This window comes from Ammodytes marinus (genome assembly GCF_949987685.1).
Source record: "Ammodytes marinus genome assembly, chromosome: 23".
Lineage (NCBI taxonomy): Eukaryota > Metazoa > Chordata > Actinopteri > Uranoscopiformes > Ammodytidae > Ammodytes > Ammodytes marinus.
Window position 1 is genome coordinate 2,155,647 of NC_137227.1, and position 26,454 is coordinate 2,182,100.

The 26,454-nt window shown below is 40.5% G+C and overlaps 1 protein-coding gene across 1 annotated transcript in view; it reads right to left on the bottom strand.

The window, feature by feature from the left end:
* LOC307269424 (phospholipid-transporting ATPase ABCA1) overlaps positions 1-26,454 on the bottom strand; it is a gene marked incomplete at both ends in the record, with an annotated part of 207,320 nt that overhangs the window by 124,395 nt on the left and 56,471 nt on the right. Inside the window, 7 exons of the mRNA XM_080052392.1 lie at positions 5,082-5,219; positions 6,744-6,883; positions 7,945-8,076; positions 10,562-10,733; positions 11,299-11,415; positions 11,978-12,182; positions 23,298-23,519. Coding sequence (XP_079908518.1) covers positions 5,082-5,219; positions 6,744-6,883; positions 7,945-8,076; positions 10,562-10,733; positions 11,299-11,415; positions 11,978-12,182; positions 23,298-23,519 — 1,126 coding nt within the window. The remainder of the gene's footprint in view (positions 1-5,081; positions 5,220-6,743; positions 6,884-7,944; positions 8,077-10,561; positions 10,734-11,298; positions 11,416-11,977; positions 12,183-23,297; positions 23,520-26,454) is intronic.

The window sequence follows — 26,454 nt, forward strand, 5'->3', positions numbered from 1 at the left end:
CAGCTATTCTGGAGAACGCTTGCTGTCAAAATCACTTTGTCAAAATCAGTGAATATCTCACCAGGACCCGCCACCTATATCCGTACTGCGTGTGCGATGGAAACAATGAAAAACTAGTGTGAATGAATAGCTTAGGCTCTGCGGACTGGTATGCCCGTTTACAGAGCCTAAGCTGTGTATATACACTGGATTTTCTTTGTTAGCGCAATGATAGCCTAGTGTGGTTGCTTCCAATTTGACCCTTGTATCATTGATTGTGAGTGTGTAAGCATGCTAAGAACGGGCAACAAGACTGTTAGCCTCCCGTAGCTACAGAAAGGCTCACAGTGATGAAAGGATGGCTAAGAAAGAAAGCTCCAGATCACATCCTCTGCCTACAGATGTGACAGGTGTTCCGTATCAAGCGTATTCATCGGACAAACACGGCGCAGAGATGCACTCTGGGTAAGTAGCTGACTGGGTGGACCTCTCACCCCTTCATTACTGAATGAGCTGGTGTTTATTGCCAAAGGTCATGTGCTCTGCTGAGCTTGGCTGCTTTTTTCTTTTTTTTCCTTTTCTTTTGCACTGAGCTATATGTGTGTCCTCGCAGGTCACATTATCCATAGGACTAGGACACACCCAGAGGTCATTAATCGCAGACCGATGCAGCCATTTTGCTTGGCCAACTATTTCTGCTCTGTCTCCCCCCTCTGCTTTTAACGCGCTTCCACCAGCTGATCTGCTAAATCCATCCCCTCTTAGTTAAGTATTGGCTGGCTTATGCTATGCCAAAGCAAGTCCGGATCCCTCCATCTACACACTCGGACAACAAATGCCAGAGTTGAATGAATGCCCAAAAACCCGGTCAATTTGACATATGGTGGAGAGAAAGATGTGCTTATGAAAAGGGGGATGGGTTTGATTATTTTTTTTATTTTTTTTTAATGAGCCAGCTCATTTTGTATGGCATGCTCAAACCTCACGGATGAGTTTCCTGGGGATTTGTAGCGGTTTATAAGATGAAGAAGAAGAAGAAAAAAGGTCTAATCGCACTGCATCATCCCCGCGTTGGGAGCAAAATAAATGGGTTTGGACTCCAGATGGCCCACAAAGGTATTCTGATTTATAGTGTGTTGTGGAGCATTACAGCACAAAGTGATATATCAAATGGAGTTGGGTGTTGAGTTCAGGTGAATTGGTAGGATTCACACACTAGCAGTACAGCAAAGTGAGGCTGAATCTGGTCTTGGTGATTTGGCTCCCTTCTCTCTAAATCAAGTTGATAGAAATGGATTAAACAGTGGTTGAGTCAGGTCGGACAAATGTCATGTACATCGGCAGTAATACATAAATAATAAATAATATTAAAAACAATTGAACAAATAGACAATATCTAACTAATTGTGTGTCAATGTGCATCTCTTTTAAAAAACAACAATGTAAATGTTGGACAAAGCCAAAGTTAAAACCTTCCTTACATTTATTTATACATTACAATATATTAGTCTCCAATGTTTTTGCTGAACACATTTTAGATACAGTCTGTTTATGTTTTATGAATAAAAAAAATACTATGTAAAGGTCTTAAAAAATAATTTTCATGCAGTATTGAAAAAAAAATTAATGTTGACATAATGGCCGTTAAAGACGGTTGTATAGGGGAAATATAGAGAGGCAAACAGACATGGTTTAGCCATATAAACTCTGTATTGTAAATTACTGACCTTTATTGATGTATACAGTATAAAAGAATACATGTGCTGGACGCAAAATAGACACATCTCAAAACTGAAATACCCGTTTATCCTTCAGTTGAGAGGGTCTAGAACTTCACCTGACCCCAGCTGACAAACCATTCCTTTACAGACAACCGTTCACGCTCACATTTACACCCACAGGCAATTTGGAGTCACCAATTCAGGGAAGGAATTTTGACAACAGCATAGAGAGGAACACGCCATCTCGCCAGCAATCAATTCAGATCAATTCATTGGAACGTTTCCTTGACACCTTTTAAAGACTGCCCACAGAGGGTGAGAGGAAACAGATTGGCCTGTCGTTTCCATTCAAAGCCAGAGCATTAATAATGTAAAAACAGACTGGAAGAAATGCAGCTGCCGGTTGAATACCAAGTTTTTAGTGGTTGAGAATGTTTTGAAATCACACTTGAATGCAGTGTGTTCCTTTTTAGCATGATGTCATGGAATCTGTAACATATGCCTAAAAGGTTACAGGTTTCCTATATATGAGTATTGCACTGAATGTTTACTCCTGTCTTCCCTTGTACCTACGCTGCAAAATATGTTATTGAATAGATTTGATTTTTGCATTGCACTTTATTCTCTTTTCAGTGCATTCATTTCAGATTGTGTTTACTTAGGAAGGTTTAAATCTAATTTGTAAGCGCATTCATTTTCAGATTGTGTTGCTGGGATGCACTTATTCGGTTTGTAATCCCGATGAATGTATTTGCATCAGTTCCAGGGGCCTTGTTTTGTTTCGAGAGGCTTCCCATTAGTTTGTCATTGGAAAAAATAAATATCTCCATTTAAAGAGTCAAAACTGTGTTTTTGGGTTTGTTCATAGTATTAATGTCATGATCATAAATACAGTATGTAGATGTGTACGTCTTAGGATATTATTTTATTTCAATTGTTCTACAACTGCCAGATAAACTCTTAGAAATATATAGAACTGCAATCATGGTATAAAAGAGAGTTGCTACACACATCCAACTTGAATTTCTGCATTGATTTCAAGGTTAGTCTGTGAAGGACACTTTTTTGTGACATGCTATATGGATGTCATCCCTCAAATAACTTTCCTTTCTTCTCTAAAACGTTTGTACTTGCGTATCTTTCATAGGCGTTAAAGAAGGCATAATAATAATCAAAAAAACGACCAAGCTAAAAATAGGAACTGCTTCCCACATTGTTTTACACCCCTTGTTTCTCACAAACCAAATCACCTGCCTGTATATGACAACTCTGATCACAGCCCACACTCAGCAGTCATGGCGTCAGTACTCCTAGTGGGATTTGAACATTTTAAATTTTAAAAATACGCTGCAAAATATACAATTTATTGCACATGGAGGAACTTTAGGTAATTTAACTCTGGAACTAATAATTAAATCCTGCAAACTGACTTTAGAGATGACCACTGATGAAGGCTATTGCAATTTTAAAACAAAGTAACTCAGTTGGGAAAATCCTTGTTTGTTCAATAATTATGTCATGAATAATGTTGTATCATGTGTGTCTATGTACCATAATATGGCATATGTATGTGACTAAGAGACTAACTATGAGAGTGAATTTAGCCTTCCAGGGCACCAACAAAGTACATTTGAATGTGTGAAATTAATAATTAACAACTAATGAATCAATCAGCTGATATAAAATGATGCTGTCACAGCAAAAACACACAATGCTTGAAGGCGTAAGTCTAAATGTACAAAATCCATCACATAAATATCCTCCTTGGGGCCCGTTTGATAACATAATGAGGGGGGTAATTTAATAGTAATCAGCTTCCAGTAATGGATATCAATTAAAAATTCATAATCAAATTGCTCAATTTAAATTTAAATCTTCACCTTGTTCTGCGTCAGTTTTTACAAATTAGTTAAAAAAAAATACATTAAAAAGCCACTTCAAATGCAAATATCTGAGGAATTATCAAATACCAACGTGGCATCATGTTAACATGTTGATAAATATTCCCCCTCTTCATAACAAGACATATAAAACGTACTCATCTTAAATGTACACTGAGGGCTTATTCGAACCTATTAGCACGCACAAATTATGTCCGTGGTCCCTTTGTACCTTGCACTAAATCAAAACAACACCCACTTTAGGCAATCTGGTGAGCCTGTTGGTGCGAGAAAACCTGCTCACATAATTAGTCCCTGGAAGAAGCACAATTTCAGCTTTCAGCTTTTTTTTCACACAAATAGAGACTGCCTCTGGCCCCTTTCTTCACTTAATGACAAAGCCTAAGTAACACAGAGGTGCAAATAAGACCGGGAGAGGTACAGAAAAAAACATGACTCATTCAAGCAGCGAGGATTGTGGGTGTTCTCATTATAACAGAGTTATCGCCGCCTCGCAATTGGAGTGAAAGGGCTTGATTATAGAGACAGAGAGAGAGAGAGAGAGAGAGAGAGAGAGAGAGAGAGAGAGAGAGAGAGAGAGAGAGAGAGAGAGAGAGAGAGAGGGGCTAATGACACAGTGAGGGCAGAATGTCACTCAATGCACATTAAACATTTAGTGGAAGAAGGGGAATGCGTTGGTATAATGTCTGTGTCCGTGTGCGTACAGCCACGGCCACCCGCCAAGCATATATATACAGGCCAGAGAAGTGACAAGCTGACTGATATGGCAGACAATTAGGGGACTCTGTTAAACAGCAATGTCAATTCAAGCTCGGTGGATTCACTTGTCGTCACTTCTATTTCGATCTGTTCCCAGAGCAGATTGTAATTTCTCTCCACCCACAATTGAGTGTTACTGATAGCAAGGCTAAAAAAGTCTAATAAAAAGCTTCTGCATGCTAACCCTCGAAGAGAGAAACACTTTCACCTTAAATACGAACATGTCCTTCTGTAATAACCTTCAGAATAGTGTATAGTATGAGTATGGAAAGTTTGGTTGATGTGTGTGCTTTAGAAGTTTGGTTCACAATAATGAAAAAAAACTCATGTTCAGATAATCGCTGTTAAAAAATGGTTGTATAGGATAAATATACAGAGGCAAACAGACACGGTTTCGTAAAATAAACACCTAAATGTACATGCGGGACCTTGTATTTATACTAGTGTGAAAGAAGACAAAATAAGAGAAACATCTCAAGATTGACCAGTACCTGAAAAAAAACCCCATGTTCTTTTGTGCAATGAATCACCTTAACAACTCTTCTGGAAGGATTTGGAGCTTTGTCAGTTAATAGTTTAGCTTGAGCTCGGCTTCAGTTTTTTTGAAACGTTTCTCGACTGGAGACTGATCAAACGTGCGCTCTGTGCATTCCAGTCCATTAGTCAAACATATAGAGGACTTCAAAGTCTTGACAGAGAGCCTGTGGTTGTTACCACTCACCTTGTTTGTATTTTAACAGCAGTTCCCAGATGCCCCTGCGGGCGTAAGGGTCCACGCCAGCTGTAGGCTCGTCTAGGATGACGATTTTCGAGCCGCCGACAAACGCTATAGCCACGGACAGCTTCCTCTGCATCCCACCTAAAAGAACACAACACTGTTATCCATTATTCTAAGAGCCAAATGTTAGATAAAGCCAGAGTTGAAATCATGTTTTGCCACATTTTGGTGTCCAGGGATTTTGCAGAGCGGACTTTGGATACAGCCTTTTTTTAATTTTTAAAAATCAAGAAATACTACGTATGTACAGGTCTTTAAGGATGCATTTTAGGCAGGTATTTCACATAGAAGATGTCTCCTGAATCAGACAATGAACAACATATTCACTTGTCCTATTTTTTTTTTTTGTTAAAAAATGTAGTAAAAATAATTATACAAAAAAAAACCCACTAGAACACTGTCAGTGATATACTTTCAGTCTCTGACAGAATATGTTGAATAGATACTCCTTTTTCTAAAGAGTCTGGCTGCAATCATTGAAAAACCCTCTACAATGATCTTTCAACATTAGGTGTCAGATGTTAAAAAAATTGACAAAAAATCGGGAACTGATTGTGAAATTAAAGATGCTGTTAGCGGAATCAATGGTTATTTTAGCTAACTTCCTGACAGTTTCTGCAGTTAGCAGTCCCCTCGCTCGTCCCTACGTCACCACATTAATACACTGCGGTCTTCAAGCAGCGAGTTATCTAGCATCATCTCAGATCCATAAGTGTGATAAAACATGATAAAAACCATCAAAACAGACATTGGGAAGGATTTTTACCTGCTCCGCCATTGTAGGCGAATAAACATTCACCCATCTGTTGCTCTGCGGGTGCACCGGCAGTGAGACGGGTGCCGGTTTGTAGCGTTCTTTCTTCTGATTAGATACTACTTTCGGGATCCCTGAAAAGTTTATTTGCCGATTACATGCAGAGCGGGTGACGGAGAGATCGGAGGTATGAAACGCGTACACTATATAAGTGATCACTGTATGAATAAAGAGCGATTTAATACGTATATTAACCTAAATATATTGCTCACTTCACCATTAATGTGTTGTGATGTACCTTTTTTCAAGTTTTATTGTCTTTTGCATGATCGATGGCAGTGAAATGCACCTTTCCTACAGGCTTATGCCAGTCTCCACTCTCTTAGCGAGCTCTTCAGAATGCATCCAGTGTAGTGCTAATGTAGTGGAAATGTCTACATAGATCAACCTTGAAAGTCATATTTCAGCTCTTTTGCTCACAAGCAATCCATGACGGGGGGGGGGGGGGACACAATTTATCAAGCAGGCTCATGCCCCCACCCCCCAGACAATGAATGAATTACAACCTGTGATTCAGCACAGGTACGGTGCATACAGTATGTGCAAGCCTAGCCTGCAGCATACACATGAGCTGGCAGGGGGAAACAGCATTACAGGGCAGGATAGAAAAGCATGATCTACAGATGATATTGCTTCCCAGGGAAAATGAAAAAAGCACAGAGCGTGGGAGCTGCTGACACACGCATAACAAAAAAAATGTTCATCTCTGCATACATGCCCTCTCAGACACAGAGATAGACATATCCCAAAGCATGTCAACGTACTGTACACTCCTACAGACACACACACACCTGACAGGTTCTTAGCCAGATCCTTGCGCTTGTGTGGTAAACCGACATCCTTAATCATCTGGTCCATCTCAATTTTCACCTCATCTCGACTGAGCCCTTTCAGCCGCGCGTAGAAGTAGATATGCTCCTCGACTGTCAGCCTGTGCAGGTATGGGGGGGGGGGGGGGGGAACAGTGTCAAGAAACGCAATGATTGACATGCGAGGAGGCTGCCAGTGACAAAGTGCACATTAACCTGCCATTTATTAAGATTTGAAGTATCTAAGCTAAAGAGAAGTCTTGTATTCCCCTCTCAGAAATGCCTAACAGGTGAGAACATACAGTATGTCAACATGCAGTTATGAATATTTGAATCCTTCTTCATATACAGTAGATGCTTTGACTAGTCTAGGATTAAAGGTCACATATCATGCTCATGTTTAGGTTCAAAAGTTTAATTCTACCAGAAGCTGTTTCCATGGTGTGGTGTTCGAAAAAACATGTTATATTCCTCCCAGTGCCATATCCGAATCTCCTCTTTTCAGCCTCTGTTTGAAACCCTCCATTTTAACAACCATCTGACAATGTAAGCCCTGCTTTCCCAAAAAAGTCCAGTCTGCTTTGATTGGCCCTGAATCAAAGTGCCAGTTAGATTCAGGGCGTATCTGGTGTTGTGTCCTGTCACCGGGGGGGGGGGGGGGGGAGGGGGAGGTAGTGCTAGGTAAGGTTGGTAATGGAGGGGGCTGACTGGAACACAGGTTTCAAAGGAGGTGGACAAAAAGAGAGAGGGTTGTTTAGTATCTTACTCCTGCAGTCTCTAGACACACCATTGATAAGGTGGACCCTTATCAATGTTGACACAACCTGAAAAAAGTGCATTTTGCATAATAGGTGACCTTTAAAATAGATAGCTTTAAGTATCTAGGATTGAAATTATAGATGAATGGGTATCAAAAGGTGACACACAATTTGACTAATGGTTGGGAATGATGCTGCTAGGGAATGATGCTACTATGAAGACACACACAGGAAAAAAAGGGGAAGGGATAATGAAGTGTTGATGAAACATAAGGCCAGGCTTAGCCCTCATTATGCATATGATTAAACGGCACTGCAATGATGTGTTTTTTCTCTCTCCCAAACACACCACAGGCAAAGCACGATTAACACCAATGACCATGCTGAGTTCAAAGGACGGATCGGGCTTAAAAAATTCAACTCACTCATCGAATAAGACATTGTGCTGCGGGCACATTCCCAAGTACTTTCGGATGCTGTCCATGTCGGCGTGGATGTCATATCCGTTGATGATAGCCGTTCCCGAAGTGGGCGGGAACAAGCCTGTCAGAATTGACCTACAGGGAGAGAAAGATATTAACAAGACACAACACTTAAAGAGGAAGAGAATTCTGCCTGTTGACTTTGAACTGGTGGTAAATAATCTGATCTGGAGTCCATACCAGCTGCTTCTTAAGTAGCAGCTGCTTGAAATATAATAGGTTTATGCCTGGCTCCATGTAAACATATTATCAATAGTACTTCCTCCACATGATCTCATATAATGTTCATAAAGTAAAGGGGGGGAAATGAGGTTTACTTTGTATCACAAGAACTGACAATTGGAACCAGTGCTGTGCTGCTGTATAGGAGCAATCACGATCTCCATCCATATACCGTCCATTGACTTGTATTCAGTCCCAGGTCTTTAAAGGTGGAGTAAGCGATTCTTAAGTATGCTTGTCAAAATCACTTTTATATAAGTGAATATCTCGTCACAATCCGCTACATGTGGGTACTACTATGTAGCCTGGCTCCGTCCGCCTACCTACTTAGTCAGTCTGGGGCTGCAGTGTATTCATGAGCTCCTGCTCGTCCAGATTTTTGGATGTCCAATTAGCGAACAGAGCGAGTGGCTGAGAACGATGACGTCGAAGTCGCGCTCCAGTTTCAGTTGAATGCTGCGTTTCTTTATACTCGGAACTCGGAAATTTCCGACTTGGTAGTTCCGAGTTCCGACCTATCTGTGTTCCAGTGCATCTGCTCAGGAAAGTATGGACGCCTACAACCTTTCTCATCCAAATAACTAAACGTTAGGCTCTAGCAAGTTACCGTTGCCAGGTAACGGTAGATCCATAGACTACAATATGTAGTGAAGTCGGATATTTCCGAGTTCCCTGTCCAACTGGAACGCACCGTCAAAACCGGCTCATGACACACGTCACGAACAAACGTTATGCGATTGGTTGGCTGATCCAGAGTGGCACTGGGCAGATCCAATAGTTTTAAACTTCAACAGACACCCACCTCCAAGTGAGTGAACGTTTGCCAATAGAACAGTTCCAGACCTTCTGTACAAATTAAATTAAGTACGATGGTCTGGTTGGACCAGGTTAGGTACTATGTGTGCACTGTAAAGCAATCCAGTGTTAATACACTGTTAAACGGTATTATGTTCCCAAATGTTTACAAGCCCTTTTTTTACACACCAGTTTACAGCACCTAGGCTGTGTATTGACACTGGACACACACAGTACAAACAGGTAGCGGATCGTGAGGAGATATTAATAGATTTTGACTAAAGGTGATTTTGACAAACAATCAACCAGAATTGCTGCCTTCACCTTTAATTATGTATTAAATTACTTTGAAGCTCGCACAGAAGATACCAAAACACCATACAAAAGATCATAACAGTAATGTTAAAACAATGAAATCAAAGAATATTTGACACAGTAGGGACAACAATTTTGAAGGCAGTTTAACGATTTGGGATGGGGCAGAATGTTCTTGCTTATCCCCAAAAGAGCCAACAATGTGTTCAAGGTCAGTTCCACACACAGATGGATACAGTGCTCTGAGAATGCTCCCACACAGAGAGCCTAAGAGTGTGACACAGTGCTTCCTCTGTCCCTGTCTGTTATTGTGCCTCTGTTATGTTTTGGTTCCACTTGTTCAGAGCGGATGTCTTCCCTTATGGCCCCTTAGTCTTGCATCACTTGCCTTTCTCTGCTTATTCTTTCTGGGCCACTGCGTTTCACTTATTTCCTGTCATCCTAAAGCCCCTTTCAACCTTTTCCAACCCGTTTCTCCAAAGCTGCAATTAGATAAGTCTTGCTATATCCACACAACAGCTGACTGCCTGTGATAAATGTCTTCTCAGAAGATCTCAACCTTCTTTTGACAGCAGTTACCAGCTGAATGCATGTGGCTACACTATAGAGTGGGCATTTGTATACACGTTTAAACGTGTTCACTGCAAAAATGTTATATCTTATATAAGTATAGTGGTCTAATTTCTAGTAAAAATATTTCATGCCTCTAAATTTAAGACACAATCACCCAACAAGCAACACTTCCGTGAGATATAGGGACTTTCAATGCGCTAAAAAAGCTCTTCATATTTCTAGTAACACATATCTAGCTAATACAGCTCATCTTAAAATGCCAAAAATATCACGTAATAATCTAATTTCAAGTAGGTGATTATCTTGAATCTAGAACTGTGCCATTAATGTATTACTTGAAATTAGTTCAATTACACTTGAAATGACAAGTACAAGTCGGGTGGGAAGAATACTGCTTTTGAGCATTGCAGGCTTTTTATGATACATAACACTTCTCAATAGAAGATACATAATAAAAATAAATACTGCACAATGAGTTTTCCAAGCCAATTGCAAGATCTTATTTTAAAACAAATGTCACCAATTAAATGTTTTACTTGTCCATTTTTTTTAAACTTATTACAAGTGAAGTACACCTTGCATGTATTACTTATTATGTTTTAAAGAGTTTTTTTCTGATTATTTATTTTTTATTTTTGGGGGGGAGGTTACTCACATCGTTGTTGTTTTTCCAGCTCCGTTGTGTCCGAGAAAAGATGTGATCTGATTCTCGTAGAAGTCCATACTCAGTCCATCCACTGCCAGCTTCTTCCCAGTCTTGTAGATTTTCACCAGATTTCGGATGGAGACCCCCGCTTTCATATTGGGGGGTGATTTCTCTATATGATCTATGGGAAACACATGCAGACATTTATAAACGCACCAACATAAACCAAAAAACAAGCACAAAAATCCATTAAGAATACAACATTAAAGTATTCTATGTACAAGATAACAAATATTAGTCACATGTATTGATCCTGCAAACGTTTGCTGACACTACGTACAATCTGTACACACTCGAGTGAAATTTGGCAAGCGCTCAAAATGCTGCATTTCCTCTTTACGACCTTGTAATTATTCCTTTGGCTCACCTTGTTACAACACTGATTGGGCTTTTTGAAAAAGTAAAAAAAAAAACAGCTTCTGAAGCACTAAAAAGACAAAAATAAACCAACTCATTCCCAACTCAGTGTTAATTGGAAACAGTCTTTTTTTTCACAGGTTCCTAAACTCGAAACTCACCTAATCTGCCACACAAAGCGCCAAACTCTATTATCACCCAATGTGACAAAGAAGTCGCTCTTTGTTCCCATCCTAATTAAACTTACTCCCGAATGAACTTGAGAATCAGACAAATACATAATAACTCAGTGTTTCAAGTGAGTTTAGACAGATGTTCTGGCAGTTTACCGTTATGTAGAGGGGAGTCTTTCAGCAAGCCCGGGTCGACATCACTTACTGAGGCTGTCCCACACCAATAAGATTTGGTGAAAGGAAAGTACCATGGCTTAGGGATTCCGTATTGGCCTGGGAACAAGCAGGGGGAGAAAAAATATTCACATTTTAATAACAGCTTGGCTTGAAGGGGCATATGATATGTTACAGTGTACGTGTCCTCTTTGACAACCTGGAACCAATCTTGCCTTCTCTTAATTACAGTCGATGAGTATAGAGCATTAAGGCAAAATCCTGTTAACATGTCTGCATTGGCCATTGATTTAAATTGAGGTAAGGGGGAGGGGGATCTCGAGCAAAAGGAGTCAAATACAATAGAACATTTTAGCATCTTGACATTTTTTTTATAGCAGTGGTATTGACAAATCACTTAAAGGTGCAGTCAGCGATTCTGCAGAACACTTGGCATCAAAGTCAAATGTTTGTCAAAATCAGTGAATATAGCAGCAGAAATAAAGCTGGTGTAAAAAATACACTAGCCTACTTAGGCTCTGTAAACTGCTACGTACACAAAGGGTATGAAAACAAAGGGGCACAACGTAGCAAGGAACATACCTGTTTACAGAGCCTTGGTTGTGTATAACCACTGGATTTTTTTCGGTGCATACAGTACATTTTGCTTGAAAGTAATTACCTGGAAAGACATTCTCAATGTACCAGGTGAGCACCCAGTAGAAAGCAGCATCAAAGAGCATCATGATGATGGACACGATAAAGGTGTAGCGCTCGCCCTCCTCCGGACTCTTGTTGATGTTGTGCCACTGGATACCGATGCCTTGTTCCTCGTACTTGGCAAAGTTCTCGCAGCCATAGCCAAAGGCCACACATGACAATAAACTCTGGAGATGAAAGATGTGCAAGTAAAAATAAGAAAAATACATCCCATGTATAAACTAAAAGAGTAGGTAAGACATTTTGAGAAATATGCTCAATTGGCTTTTAACAAGAAGTAAATGACAATATTGATAGCACTTTCATGTCGATACGCTAAAAACGTAGTAAGGGGCCAGCAGCTGGTTAGCTTAGCCTAGCATAAAGGCTAACTGCTAGCATTCCTCCAACTTCCTGGACCATCCGCTGGTTGCCAAATAGTTCTCTCCTGTGCAAAAGTCAATTGTCATTTTTACACTTCAATAAACTATATCTGGATATATTCAGGCTAGCTGTCTTTAGTTTTATTGCCAAGCCAAGCTAATCAGCTGCTGTCTACTTCAAAATAAATCTGGGTCCCTGATGGGGCTGGAAAATAAACAACCCTCTAATTGTTTTCCACCTCCACCTTTCTGAAAACTGTGTTCAAAATCCCCAGTCAGAGTTTTCTCCCCACATGATGTCATAAGCTGAGAAAGCACGCCCCTAATTACCAACCTAACTTCGCACTACCTCCACCTGTGATAAGCCACACCCCCAGAAACCACAGAATATAACTGGCAGTTACATTCAAACTTGCAATATAAGAGTCAGATTCAATCAGAGCAGACTGGACTTTTTAGAAGGGGCTTAAAGAGAGAGACTCTAAAACCGAGCGATTTACACAACCTGCAAACTCATAGGCGGTGAAAAAGGTGACAAACAGCGCTGTCAAAATTATTGACTATTGTTAAATATCATTCACACAACCAGAGTTTTCCGCTATTGCCTCCAATGTCCAGCTGGGTGAAAAGAGTAGACAGCTGAGATCCCAACCCTCATAGGGGGGTCCGGGGGAATGCCCCCCCGGGAGATTTTTCTTTAACTTTTTAAAGTGAAATGCATGAATCTGGTAGCCTGGAAATCCAGACCCTGATATCTTGAACGATAGAGGGTCTGGCCACGATCAATAGTAATTTCCAACTCAAGGGGCGGCTCCTACTCGTGCATTTCAAATGCCACTGCACGCAGTTGGATAGCACTACAACCAATCAGAGCGAGCGATGCACAAGGTGACGTAAGCCCCTTTTGTTTAGCGAACAGCTGTTAAACTGTTAAATTAAACGTTTGCCGTTGTCGGTCGGCAAAACAGAACATTCCACTTACTTGCTAATGAAAGATTTGAGTGCCGTCTTCCAAATCGTTAAGGGTCGAGGCCAAAGCAGTCTCAAACTCACACAACATATCCGCAGCCATCTTTGATGTTTACTATCACGGCTTCGACGTCACATGCACGTCGTCACTGTCGTCATCCGGTTACGTCCTCCCCAGAGTACCATATAAAGGGTTCTGGCGCGCCCATATTAGATAGAACCAATTGAAACCATAGCTAGATTTCTGGTTTTCTTGATAAAGCTTCAACGGAGCGTGTCCAGACCAACACGCGCAGCAAATTTAATTTGCCAGCGCCTAGTGGCAGGTCTGGGAATGCCAGGCTATGAATCTGGTGCACTTTGAGAGGAAAATTAAGAGGCTAAATCTGAGGAATTTTGTGTGAAAAAAATATTTGGAGACACTGGGTCGGATGAATTAGAAGCTATTGAAGAAAGACACATGGATTTTCCATAAAAATATTAATTTAAAATAAAATATAATTCAGTGTCCTCTGGGATGGGCTTGGTGCTCTTTTTCTTTTACGGAACATATTTCTCTGTCATATAATGAAAACATTTAAATGCAGTGAGAGGAACGAAGCAGAAGAACTCTGTTGTCCAGCTATCTTTTTTTCCACAGACGAGGCTGAAATAAGCTATACAGTGCATGGGCATCTGAGGGCAGCCCCATTTCCAAATGTTTTTAAATAAACTCAATACACACTGCACTGTGCATGATTGTGAACGTGACATGATCAGTTAACCTCGGATTACCTCCTAGATGAACTGATTAAACTATTGGGCTATTAACTATATTCTAGACCAAAACATTGTATTAATTTTTTGTATGATATAATAATATGATGTTAAACACATAAAAAATAAAACAAATGCTTTTGCCTCAGGCCTAGCTCTGATTGTGAGCGCACTGCAGGCGCTTCATTTCTGCAATGTGCACTCATTACAATGTCAGCTTCACTTAAGAGTCCTGAGTGGGTCAACAGTGCAGTGCAAAATATGCAGCAACGTTATAACATTCGTCTACGACCGTGATGTTAATTCACCTTCACACAAAGCCTCCGCCCGAGCAAAGCAGCGAGTCGATCGCTGTGACGGTGAAAATCACCGGGAGACCTCGCCAGTGTGAGCGAGTGAGCTGCCGCTCAGAAAAAAACTCTGTGGTTTGGTGGATAAAATGATAGTCGGGAATATCCTGCCTGTTAACGTTGTCTACGGGAACGGCTTCTGCGATCTGTTTGTGTGTCTCGAGCATGGAGTCGAAATACACAGAGCCATGTCGGCAAACTGACAGCGCGACTAAATAAAGGGACTGTACAGTGAGCTGCGTCCCTCCGTTAGTATCTGTTTTCAGCCGAGTAAGTTACATTCACCTCCGACGCATTGACAGCATATAATCAAAGCCTCTCATTTTTTATTTTTTATCATCAAAAAGGCTTCGATTGAGACTATAGGCAAATTCTAAAGTCTGAACACACAGCGGCAGCAGTGCCCGATCTTAACGCCGATTGGACAATACTCATGACGTCTACCAAAGATGTTTTATTGCCAAGATAAGGACCCAGACAAGCCCTTGTCTCACACTACGGTAACTCGCCCACACAGTCCAGTCTGGGAAGTGCTGTCTGACTTCTCTGGCAGCTGCCGCTACCCCCTCCTCCCTCCTCCCCCCTCCCAAAAACAAAAACTCTTCGGATCTATACGGTTCACGTGACGTGGGTCATATATTTTGATCCAAAACGGCAAATATCGCTGAAAAGTGACGAGTTTACAGGCTGAAATGAGGATATTCAACAATGACACTGAGAAATATGAAGGTTTTTTTGGACACTTCCCCATGAAAACAGCATCTAGTAAAAATCCAAATTACAAATTTTTAACCTGAGGCATAGTATTGTGACCTTTACTTAAGAGGATCACTTACGTAATCATGCAAGAGATGTGTACTGTCAAAACCCAAGGTCACACCCATAACTGATCAATACATTATTGCATGACAGAGGAACAGCATGTGTCTCTGATGTAATTGATGTGTTGCCTTTGTGAACACCTCTAAAGGGGCATTAGACAAGAATGAAACGTGTGCGTTGCTTTGATGAATAAGATTGGTTGGATCTTTCATATAGGAGGAAATTGCAAATGATGCCGTTTTACTCACGGGGACATCATCTGCCATGGCCTATCACTCTGCATTGCCATGTTGCCTGCCAGCTGTTTCATCACGCCTCATTTACTCACAGCATTTCCACTACAAGCAGGCGAGGCATTTTTGTTTTTTGCTGGAGCTTTCGGGAGACAAACCATTGCGGATATACCCGTCTCTACCCGCTGTTACATTAGAGCGGGGCAGAGAATCTGAAAAGCTCAAACCAGCTAGACCCGCTGGCAATTTACCCGTGTTGTCCTCTGAATGCCCATCCACCCCCAGCCAAGCAATCAACAGAGTAGTGAGTAGATGAGGTGTGACAGCAGGGCTAGTGGCCACCCATTCTTGACCTTCCGCCGCGTGAACGACTGAAAAAGCCCACATAAACCACTCCTTTTGGCTGCATGGCTTTAGATGAAAAAGTGTTCTTGAGTTGAGGAGACGGGACCCAGACAAGCCCGCTTCTATTTGAACACATGTCAGCGCTGCAGTTTAAGCCACCAATCAACAGGCTCCAGACAAAGGGGCATTGTTAAGAGGGAGAGTAATCAGGGGTTCTTCTCGCTTTTTTCCGGGATGTTTTTTTGACAAACGGATGTGGCAGAAACAGAGAAGTGAAGTGTTTTTCTGTCTGGAAAAAAGTCCCAATGTGAACATGTGTACAAAGTATCTCTGTCTGAAAAGTTTTTTTTTGCTCCAAATGGATTGGATTAGGAAAAAATAGGAGGCAAAAGCTGCAATATTGTATCTTTTGTCATTATCATATATGTTGGTTCGGGGTAAACAATAGGGGTGGGAATCTCTTGGCACCTCACGATTCGATTCGATTCCAATTCAGAGGTCAACGATTCGATTCAAAATCGATTTTCAATGCATCTCAATGCAAAAAAATGTTTATGTACATACCCATGTGTGATTTTCAAAAATATATTTATATACACATCTGAGTTTGCTACTCTGTATAGGATTTCTATTCTATTATCTATTATTTTCTATGTCATTTCAACACATTGTACAAAAAGTATGGCTTGGAATTCATTTCATTTCATTTCATTTATTTATTACGGCTCACGGCCATAGCACATAGTTCAGCTCTCATACAAAAACGTAAACAGAGATACAGCCGGTGCAGGGTCATGGGTTTGCTGCTCTCAGCCCTTTTGTAGCCACGTTTGTAAACAACTCGCACATGTGTGGCGTACATGCGCAATGGCGCAGGCAGTACTAGTATTTACGAATAATAATTAAAAAAAAATATATATAGGGGAGAACGGGGGAATCTGAGGCATCGGGTAATGTGAGCCACCCCCTGTATCTAGGCAACGGAAAACATTTGTGGTCATGTGAGATATATGTTTTCAAGCCCCTCTCATTTCCCCATGGCCCTGAAAGAGAGGACCTCATGGTGCTGTGCTAAGCATGTTTTTTTTACCAAAATAGGTATTTTGCATGTAAAAGTAAATGTTCTTGCTGTCAACTTAATCAACTGTTGTGCCAAAGCAAATGTATTCAAGTAGAAAAACTTCTATCAAATGTGTTGATGAATTACCAACATATGAAACCATGTGATGCTGATAACTGAAGATTAGCCTGAAATGCTAAGAGAGGTAGTTTTTTTCTCAAATTATGGTGGTGGGGGAAAGTGAGCCACTGTCTCACTTTCCCCCACCATGAGGCACAAGTTAAGTTTAGTCTTAAATATATTTTAATGTAATATTACATGACATATGTTTTATTTTAATGTCATACACATTGTAGAAAAGCCATCATGCCAAGGAAATACACCAGGAAGACGACCTGGGGCAACCACACGGAAAGAGCACCTTCTCATCTTTTCCTGTAACCTTCAGGGCTGGAATGTAGAGTAGGCCTAGTTGTAGAGTATGACAGGTTGATGTTATAATCCAGTTGGGTCTTCTCCTGTGTTCTGAGTCCCAGGCTTTTCTCGCTGGTTCTGATTTTCCTATGCTTTGACCCCCAGCCACTAGCTGGCAATATGGGTCCTGTGTTCTGACACCCAGACTGTGTTCTAATCTAACTGGTTCTATCTTTCATTTGAATCTTATTAAAAGCTATTGAATTATAATATGTTGTATTTGATTTTGTTCAGAGTTACTTTCAAGTGTTTAGAAAATTTGCTTTGCTTAATTGACCAAACCCCATCATTATTTTACTAGTCTGACATTAGTTCTGGAATGTGTGGCTAGCTTTCAGGATTCTTACTGTTACAATAAGTGTTGTTATGGTAGTTTCAGAGTGGAAAAAGTAAGTGGATCAGTTTATCCCACAGCTGGGGTAAAGTGAGTCACATGACAACTTTTTTTAAAACAATAATATTTTCACTGCCCTTTGTCTTGAAAAAATTCTGCTAATGCCCATTTCTAGGAAACATCCTGAATTAATGGGAAATGTGTAAGTTTGAGTGATAAATCATTTTAGCTCGCTTAGAGGGGAGCAAATGTAAAAAGTGGCTCAGATTACCCCGTTCTCCCCTATATAGGCCTATAGGTGAGAGTGGCTTAAGTTGTGCCGGTGGGGAAGTTGTGCCACCCTTTCTTTCCAGAAAACCGTGGAAGAAATTGAAAATGTGACCAGATATTTAAGAAGAGCCATCCATTTGACTCATCCTGTTAAGAAGGGAGACACAACAAATAAGATTAAAGCATATGTAAGCTAAAAAGTAAAATTTCCATGATCAAGGTTTTTTGATTATTGTGTCCGAACAATTATAGACAAGTTTGAAAACATTTGACACATGTTTTAGTGCTTTAGTATGCTACACTTTGAGTCTATACAGTTAGCACAATGTCAGCCCTAAACTGCTGCATCATGCCTATTATCCAAAATTCTGGGGTTGGGGTGATTTGTGCCAAAGGGCCTAGGTGAGTTATAAGTAAGTAAGTAAAATGTATTTATAAAAGCACATTTATGACAGTTTGCACTGTCCAAAGTGCTGTACATAGTGCATTCAGTAGGTAAACAATGAAGGTAAAATAACAATAACACAAATAAAAGACATAAAGCCCATACATCCACAAATACAGTATAAACAAAGATAGTAGTGCAGAGGTAAGATGCACTACTATGGGGAGGAAAAACCAGGGTGTACAGATGGGTTTTAAGCCTTGATTTAAAGGCAGAAATGGAGGGGGAATCACATTTGTCAGGTGGCAGTCACAAGCCAGTCAGTCAGAAGTCAGATTTATTTATTGTCATATGCACCGTTACAGCACAATGAAATTTGCCTTTCAGTACACACCTCGCCAAGAAACATACAAGACAGTGACAATAACATGGGTGGACAGGAGATAGTGTGACTGCAGGGTCGCAGCGTGCGCCGCGCCCCTCTATCATGGAAGGAAAAGGAGGACAACAGGGGAAGATAGGTTAAAAAAAAATTCAAATCTCAAACTACGTTCCTTATGGGAGCGCAGTGCGTGATCAGTGAAAAAACACCTTAGCACAAATAAGCATCTGGTTAGATGATAAACTCACTTTTAATTTTCATATAAAAAATCTTGTTCGTCGACTACGACAAAAAATTGGCTATTTTTATAGGAACAAAACCACCTTCCCTTTATTTAGTAGGAAAAGGATTATTGAGGCAGTTTTCATGTCTGTCCTTGATTACGGTGATGTGGTTTACCGGCATGCATCACGTTCATGTCTTAAACTCCTGAACTCTGTTTTTCACTCTGCTTTAAGGTTCATCACAGGAGATGCTTATGACACACACCATTGTCTTTTATACGAAAAGGTTGGGTGGTCCTCCCTTAAAGAGAGACGTGACGCACATTGGCATGTTTTTATTTACAAAGCCTTGACCGGGAAGCTTCCTCGTTATTTAACTGAATTGCTGGAAATCTCAGATGGGCTTTATCAGACCCGCTCCACTGACATGCTTATGCTTTATGTCCCACAAGCCCGGTCTGAGCTAGGAAAGACAGCTTTTAGCTTCAGTGCCCCTGACTCCTGGAACAACTTACAGCAACAAATTAAACTAAATAACTTCATATCCTTTAACCAATTTAAACAAACTATTTTAAATCTGCCAAACTCTACCTGTAACTGTTTTAATTAGGCTATATTGTACTTTCACCCATTTAATTTTAATTGCTACCACTTAATCTTCACCACTGTGTAAATGTTTCAATTGTTTTTCTCTTCACCTGTTGTTATGTATTTGATGTATTTGCGTTGAATATTGTTTATGTATTGTTGTTTTTCCTTTGAATTTGTTTGAACTCGACGTCATTGAAAATGAGGGTCACCCCTCAATTGGTCTCTCGAGGATAAATAAAAGTTAAATGAAAAATGAAAAAGCAACATGATAAACACCACAAACAATAAGACTCGTAGACATTGCACATTAAAGGAACGGGTTAGGGATTTATGGGAAGGTAGTTGTCACAGCCCAGGCACCAGGGGGCGTACGCAGCCGACAACGGAGCACCTAGTGCGAAGTACATTTCTGAGAGTTGTGCCAGTGGCATGGCTGTATACGCTGGTCACCAAAAAGAAAGTGATTGTCTACAGTAGCTCAGAAGAGACTGACATCTCCATTCCACTTAACAACACCACTGATGAGAGTTCAGATGGCCAGAAAGATGATAATGGTGACTTTGTCATTGTGAGCTTTGCAGGCAAAACCTGCTAGGCCTTGTTTAAGAAAATGTACCTTCAGTCTTTGTAAAACATTTACTTTATTTACTTTAAATAAACCTTAAATAAGTAATTGTCTTATGGATTTGTCTTGCATTACAGTTTATGAGATATATATAAATGGCACAATTTACCCCATGGTATTCTCTCTTGTGGCACAACTTACACCACACCGGGGGCAAGTTGTGCCACAAGACAACTTTTTATTCCAGATCCAAAGTTTTTATTGCCAGGGATGCACAACATCCTGAAATATATGTACATATTTGAGTTGGAGACATAACTGTCAAGGCCTCACTTTAAAATCACTTTGAGTAAAAAGTGGCACAACTTTGGCCACTCTCCCCTATAAAAAATAAAATAATTGATTATTAACTTATCTGAATCGATTCAGAATCGTTCGAGAGAGAATCGCGATGCTTTGGAGAATCGATTATTTTTCCCACCCCTAGTAAAGAAGCTATTTAATTACATCATATCGGGCTTTATTGAGAGAATAATCAGCAGGGCATTATGATAGATAAATACTGTACTTCAACTGCATCTGATTCAATTCAGACTGGGGGGACCTGTACTGTACATAATTTCCCCACTCTGTTTCCTCTAAGTCTAAGTACTCTATGTTATTGAATACATTGGAAAAATCCCATACATTAAAATGTCGGAAGAGTTACATAAGGGTGATCAAAATACTGAACAAAAAGTGTCTGTGTGTGTCAGTTCCCAGTGTAGATCAATTCATTGATTTCAGCAAACTGAAACATGACAAGTTATATATTATCATGCAGGAAATACCAATGTCTTCAGTATTTCTCTAGGACTGAAAGATTGATTGAAGGAATGTCTTATTTTGTGAAGAAGAAACGCTATCTCTTGTTTCTAGCTCAGTAAAAACAGTAGAAGTAAAAGAGGGAGAACATAGTCAAATGTAAGGTAGATCGGTGGTTGGATTGTGTGGATAAAGAGTGGCCCCTCTCTCATCACACACTGCCTGTAGGTCTCCTTTGACACACAGATCCAATCAAAGAATGTCCATATTAATTCAGCCGTTCTTTTGAAATCCTGTTCAGAATAAAGTCTTTATCGTCAAGGACAATGTGGGGGGAGAATTTGTATGCCTTGGCACGATGTAGTCTCGTCCGAGCTGAGAGAGAGAAACCTCTGAACACACACTTGCGCACACACACACACACACACACACAAACACACACACACACACACACACACACACACACACACACCTCTGATAAAGTGCAAGGATGAACTGGATAGTGGTTTGGTCACAGGAACATTGCTCACGCTAATTAGAGGGCTCGAGGGCTATCCATCTAGCTGGAGCAGGGGAGAAAAATCTCAGCGCCCGGGGGAGGACCTAGCAATGGCCCTTTGCGTAGAAATTAACTAAGGTTTGCAATGCTATGTAAAAATGTCTACCTAATCTGCATGCACTCTGTAAAAGAAAATGGTCTAAAAAAGTTTCCTAAAAGGTACATGACTTCACAGGACTTACTCAGTAGGCCGGCGCCACTCTTTGGCATAAACAAGGTTAACAACAGTCTCAGAGGATGAAAGATGAAGGCAGAAGTGACTTTTCGCCCAGGTGCCAATGTAAAATATTATTGACTGCCATCATTTCAATTTGCCTAATAAGAAACATGAGACTGTTTACCTTGGCCCCGGCTGCACCTTATATTGCATTGTTGAGAGGTGACAAACAAGAAAACATGACCTGATTAACATTCCGGTGGGAAGATGCAACCCGCGCGCACACGGCAATGAAGATTCAAGATTTTGTGTCTCTCTCTGTGTCTGCAGAAAAAGGACAGCTTGAGGACAAATGACACACCGGCACTGCCATAAAGGTCACACAGGAAAGGCTACACTGAAAGTTGAGCAATGGTGCACTATTTATCTTTATCCCTTTGAGGATAGGAGAAAATCCCCAGCCCCCCCCCCCTCCCTGTGTACCTGCCTAGTCTCTCCTTTTATGTTAATCCTTCATGTTTCTGTCACTAGAGTACAGTATGTCCGAATTGGAACACAATGTATTCAAGGTTGTGCCAAAATGTGGGCAGAATAAATGATGAAAATTCATCTTGGAGCCATGCTTCCAAGCCTCATTATCAGGAGAGTTGTGCAGGGTACAATAAAGGCAATGTTTCAGATGGATATCATCGTGACAGCCAGTGTGTGAATGCATTTTCTTTTATCACGATGCATTATCACCAATTCAAATCAGACTTTGGTTGTAAAAAGGCAAGGACAAGGAACACACTGAGCGCGTTAATTCATCTGCAGTTGTTCACATTGATTGGTGAAAAATGCCAGTTGAGGGGGTTTTACCTTATTTCATTGTTATACGTGTGCTAATGCAAATGTATGTTGTCCCGTGTGAGTTTATTCTTATAGAGCTGATGCTGCTCAATCTCAGTCAGCACTATGCATGTATTACTGTTCCATTGAATGAAGGCGGCCAATGCAATTACAATACGTCTACGGTGCCCACCATCTCTACCATTGTGTCCTTGAGCAAGACACTTAACCCCAAACTGCTCCAGGGCCGCTTTACTGCGGCTGACCCTGAGCTCTGACCCCCTCCGAAGTGTGGTAACTTGAGATGGGATATGCGAAAAGACAAATTTCAATGTAACCAACCATTGACTAATAAAGTAACTTAACTTAACTTAATTCAGCTCACCAACGCGTTGGCTTATTCCATTATCCAACTTGTACAATGGATATTGAACAAGGAAGTCAAAAACCGGAAAAAGACACAGCTCGCCTTCAAAGTAAAATGTCTACGTGAACAGTATCTGCAACGCACACGGGCAGAGCACCAACAGCGCTTGGGTTATGGAAGAATGCACTCACAAGCGTCAACAAACATTGAGATGAGCACAATAGGACACAATATCGTTAATCATACAATGGTAACAACTTGCAGATAAATTCAACTTTGCGCACGGACCACAAATGACTGATTGTATGAGTGAGTATTGCGGGCAAAAACATAACCTAGGAATATAACTCAAAAGACAGTCAGCCCCTCAAGTTATGATAACAGCAGGTGGATGGGGTCGGAGATATCAAATTAAACCCAATGTCAGAGCTAAAGATGGACTTACCGCGACCACCTTGACCTGGAAACTCATGACGTCCCTCCAGGCGTAGCAGAGGATGTGTGGCAGATAGAGGACAAAGTAGATGAGGCCTCCGCATGCCGCAGCTAGGTTAGCCTTGGAGAAGAAGACGCTGATGAAGAAGCACTGAGTGATGGTGGCCAGGCAGAACACCAGCAGGAAGACAAAGATTACGGAGGGGTCACTGTACTGCAGCACTTTGCCATACTGCGACAAAAAGAGAAAAAGTTAAATACAAACAAGGTTGGATGTCAAAACAACATATTGTTAGCCTCATAGCATAATTGTCTAAATCATATTTACTCTACTCTACTTTTACTCTACATCTACTCTATTCTACATCTACTTTTAATCTACATCTACTTTATTCTACATCTACTCTACTCTACATCTACTTCACCTTACTCTATAACCCTTAAAATATGACTTAGGCAATTATGCTATTAGGCTAACGAAAAGTAGATGTAGAGTAAATAGGATTTAGGCAATTATGCTATGAGGCTAACAATATGACAAAGCTCAAGGTTTGGTTGAAGGAGTTTTTTTTTACGATTATTACAAGGCGAGACACTGCAGGCAAGAACAATTTTGAGATTCATGTCTATTTTGCTTCCATACCATGTCTTGTTTTATACCATTACATTTTTTTAAAGATCCAAATTGTATATGTAGGTGTTTATTTGACCATAGCTTGTCTGTTTGCATCTGTATATTTCTCCCATACAAACGTCTTTAACAGACATTATCTCAATATAACTTTTTATTTCAATACTCATATGCTATTAATTGTCTGATTTATGACACATATTGTTCTTAGAAGCATGCAGACAATGTGTGTTTAAGAGCTGAACATACAGTATATGTTCTGGAAAAATGTTGAACTCTATATGTTCAACATATAGAGTTCAACGTTTTTAAAAATTAATAAATTTTTTAAAATTGTTACCCTATCCACCTGCAGTGTCTCACATTATGGAAGCAGAGTGATTGAGAGGATTCTTATTGAAGATGATTATGTGACCACACATGCAGACAGAGTAAAGGAGTTCTGAAAAGGGTTAAAATATCTGGTGCAGCAATATTTCTGACACCTAAACATTTTTTTCCGGTTGACTGTAAAGTCTTTTTATCTGAAAGTCATTAAACATGTCACTCTTTTGCTCTGCCCGATTTTGAAGGAGGACCCGCGGCTAATGTCAGTGAGCTTCTTGTGAACCCATCCATTCTCCCACATTACACACCGTGATGCCCATGTCCTCTTCCAGCCTAACTCAAAGAGGCACTTGAACTGTTATGATAATGGTGCTGCTATTGTAATGGATGCAATTAGGATTGAAAACATTAGAAAGGACGCTGTTACATGGAGCTGAGTGAATGCTCGTTACAGAACGAGCTCCTCTACATTTGCACAGAATAAATAACCTCTCAAGCTATAGGGGTGACCCAGAATACTTGAATAATGCAACATTTCAATGGAAGGGGCCTGATTGGACTGTCAATCTAACAGTCAAAGAGTAAGATAAATAAAAATTGGTTATAAAGCAATGAACGTTCAATTCCAAGTATATATGGGGATGCTTAATGTTCGACTTTAGATCGTTGTTTGGCTTGTCCCAAAAAATAAATACATTGCGTTTTATGGTATGAACATCAGCCTATTATGCTGTTAATAATGGATAACTCAGGAGCTTTTAATCAATCTTTTTTATTGTGCATGAATGTTAGAATCAATACTCATGCTAAGTCAAAAAGACAAACTGTAAATGTTTGGTAAAAAAAAAATGGAAACCGATGTTGCGAATAAGAATATGGAATAATTAGCAGAAAAAAACGATGATTTGACGACTAGTAGACTATAGGCACGATTCGACCAATCATATTCAACTTTGTACATTTTCAGTCCTGGATACCCCTTCCTCAAGCACAACTCTGTCAATCGCTCTCGTGTCCCTGCTTGGATTTCTCTCCAAACTAACATTATTTCAAACAAAGGTCTCATTAAGCCCACAAGACTTGATTGCACACAACTCTCCAAAAGTAGCGTAGGGTCCTCCTTAAATCATTGTTCAATCATTTCTTTTTAAATCACCTTCAGTACAAGGGTCAGGAGGAAAGCGCTGACTGCCAGCGGAAGTGCACTGGACACTGCCCAGCTCAGCCAATAGATGGAGCTTCGGAGGCCCATGATCCGCACCGTCTCCTTAAGCCTGGCCTCTTTCTCGGCCACGATAACCTTAACGATCATGGCCACCGAGTAGATCCAGGCTAAGGTTATATATAACGGGAGCTGACTCGCCAGAGATCGGATGAACCTGAAGTGGTGGAGGAGCCAGACCAAGACAAGACAATAGGCCCCATTTTATATCTAGTGTTTACAAGGGTAGCTGTACCTGGATAGTTTATCTGGATAATGACATTTGATTGTGAACAAAGATGTACAGTGAGGGCAGCACTTACATATTATGAGCTTGTACAGTTGATAAAGTTGAGTAAACTGTATGCAAGTTTAGTTGAGTAAACTCATAGGCGTGCACAGGTAGACCCAAAGTGGTGCTATAGCACCTGCCCTTTTCAAGTGCCCTTTTGAAAAAAAATTATAATAATCTGAATGCTTTTTTTTTTTTTTTTTTTTTTTATAGTGTATGTGGCCCATGCCGACATTAACATCTATACATGCTCGACGATTAAAAACTTTGATAATAATGCCCCAATAAATATGCCCCCCCCCACCTCCTCCTTTGCACACACTTCCTTTGTCAACGTGAACGCGCAGAGTGGACACAAACGGAGGCGCGTTGCAGCAGTTGCACACACACACCTACTCCCCGGCCTGTCCTGTCCCACCAGCGAGGTAACAGATACATGATTTGAGTCAAGAGTGTATTGTTTGCCCCCTAAGCCTCAGTTGCCAAGCTATAACTTAATAAATTAGCCGACTGTCCTGCTTAACAAGCTAGCCCAAAACAAAAATAGATATGACGTGATGAACACAACTAATGTCGGCGGAGTTTGTCATTGGTGCAGCATGTGAATCTATCAGTATGCTGAATATTTAGTGTTGTTTAGGTTTACTTTAGGTTATATAATTAACACATGCAGTAATTTATTTGCTAAATGACAAACCCTTGTTGTAATGTAACAA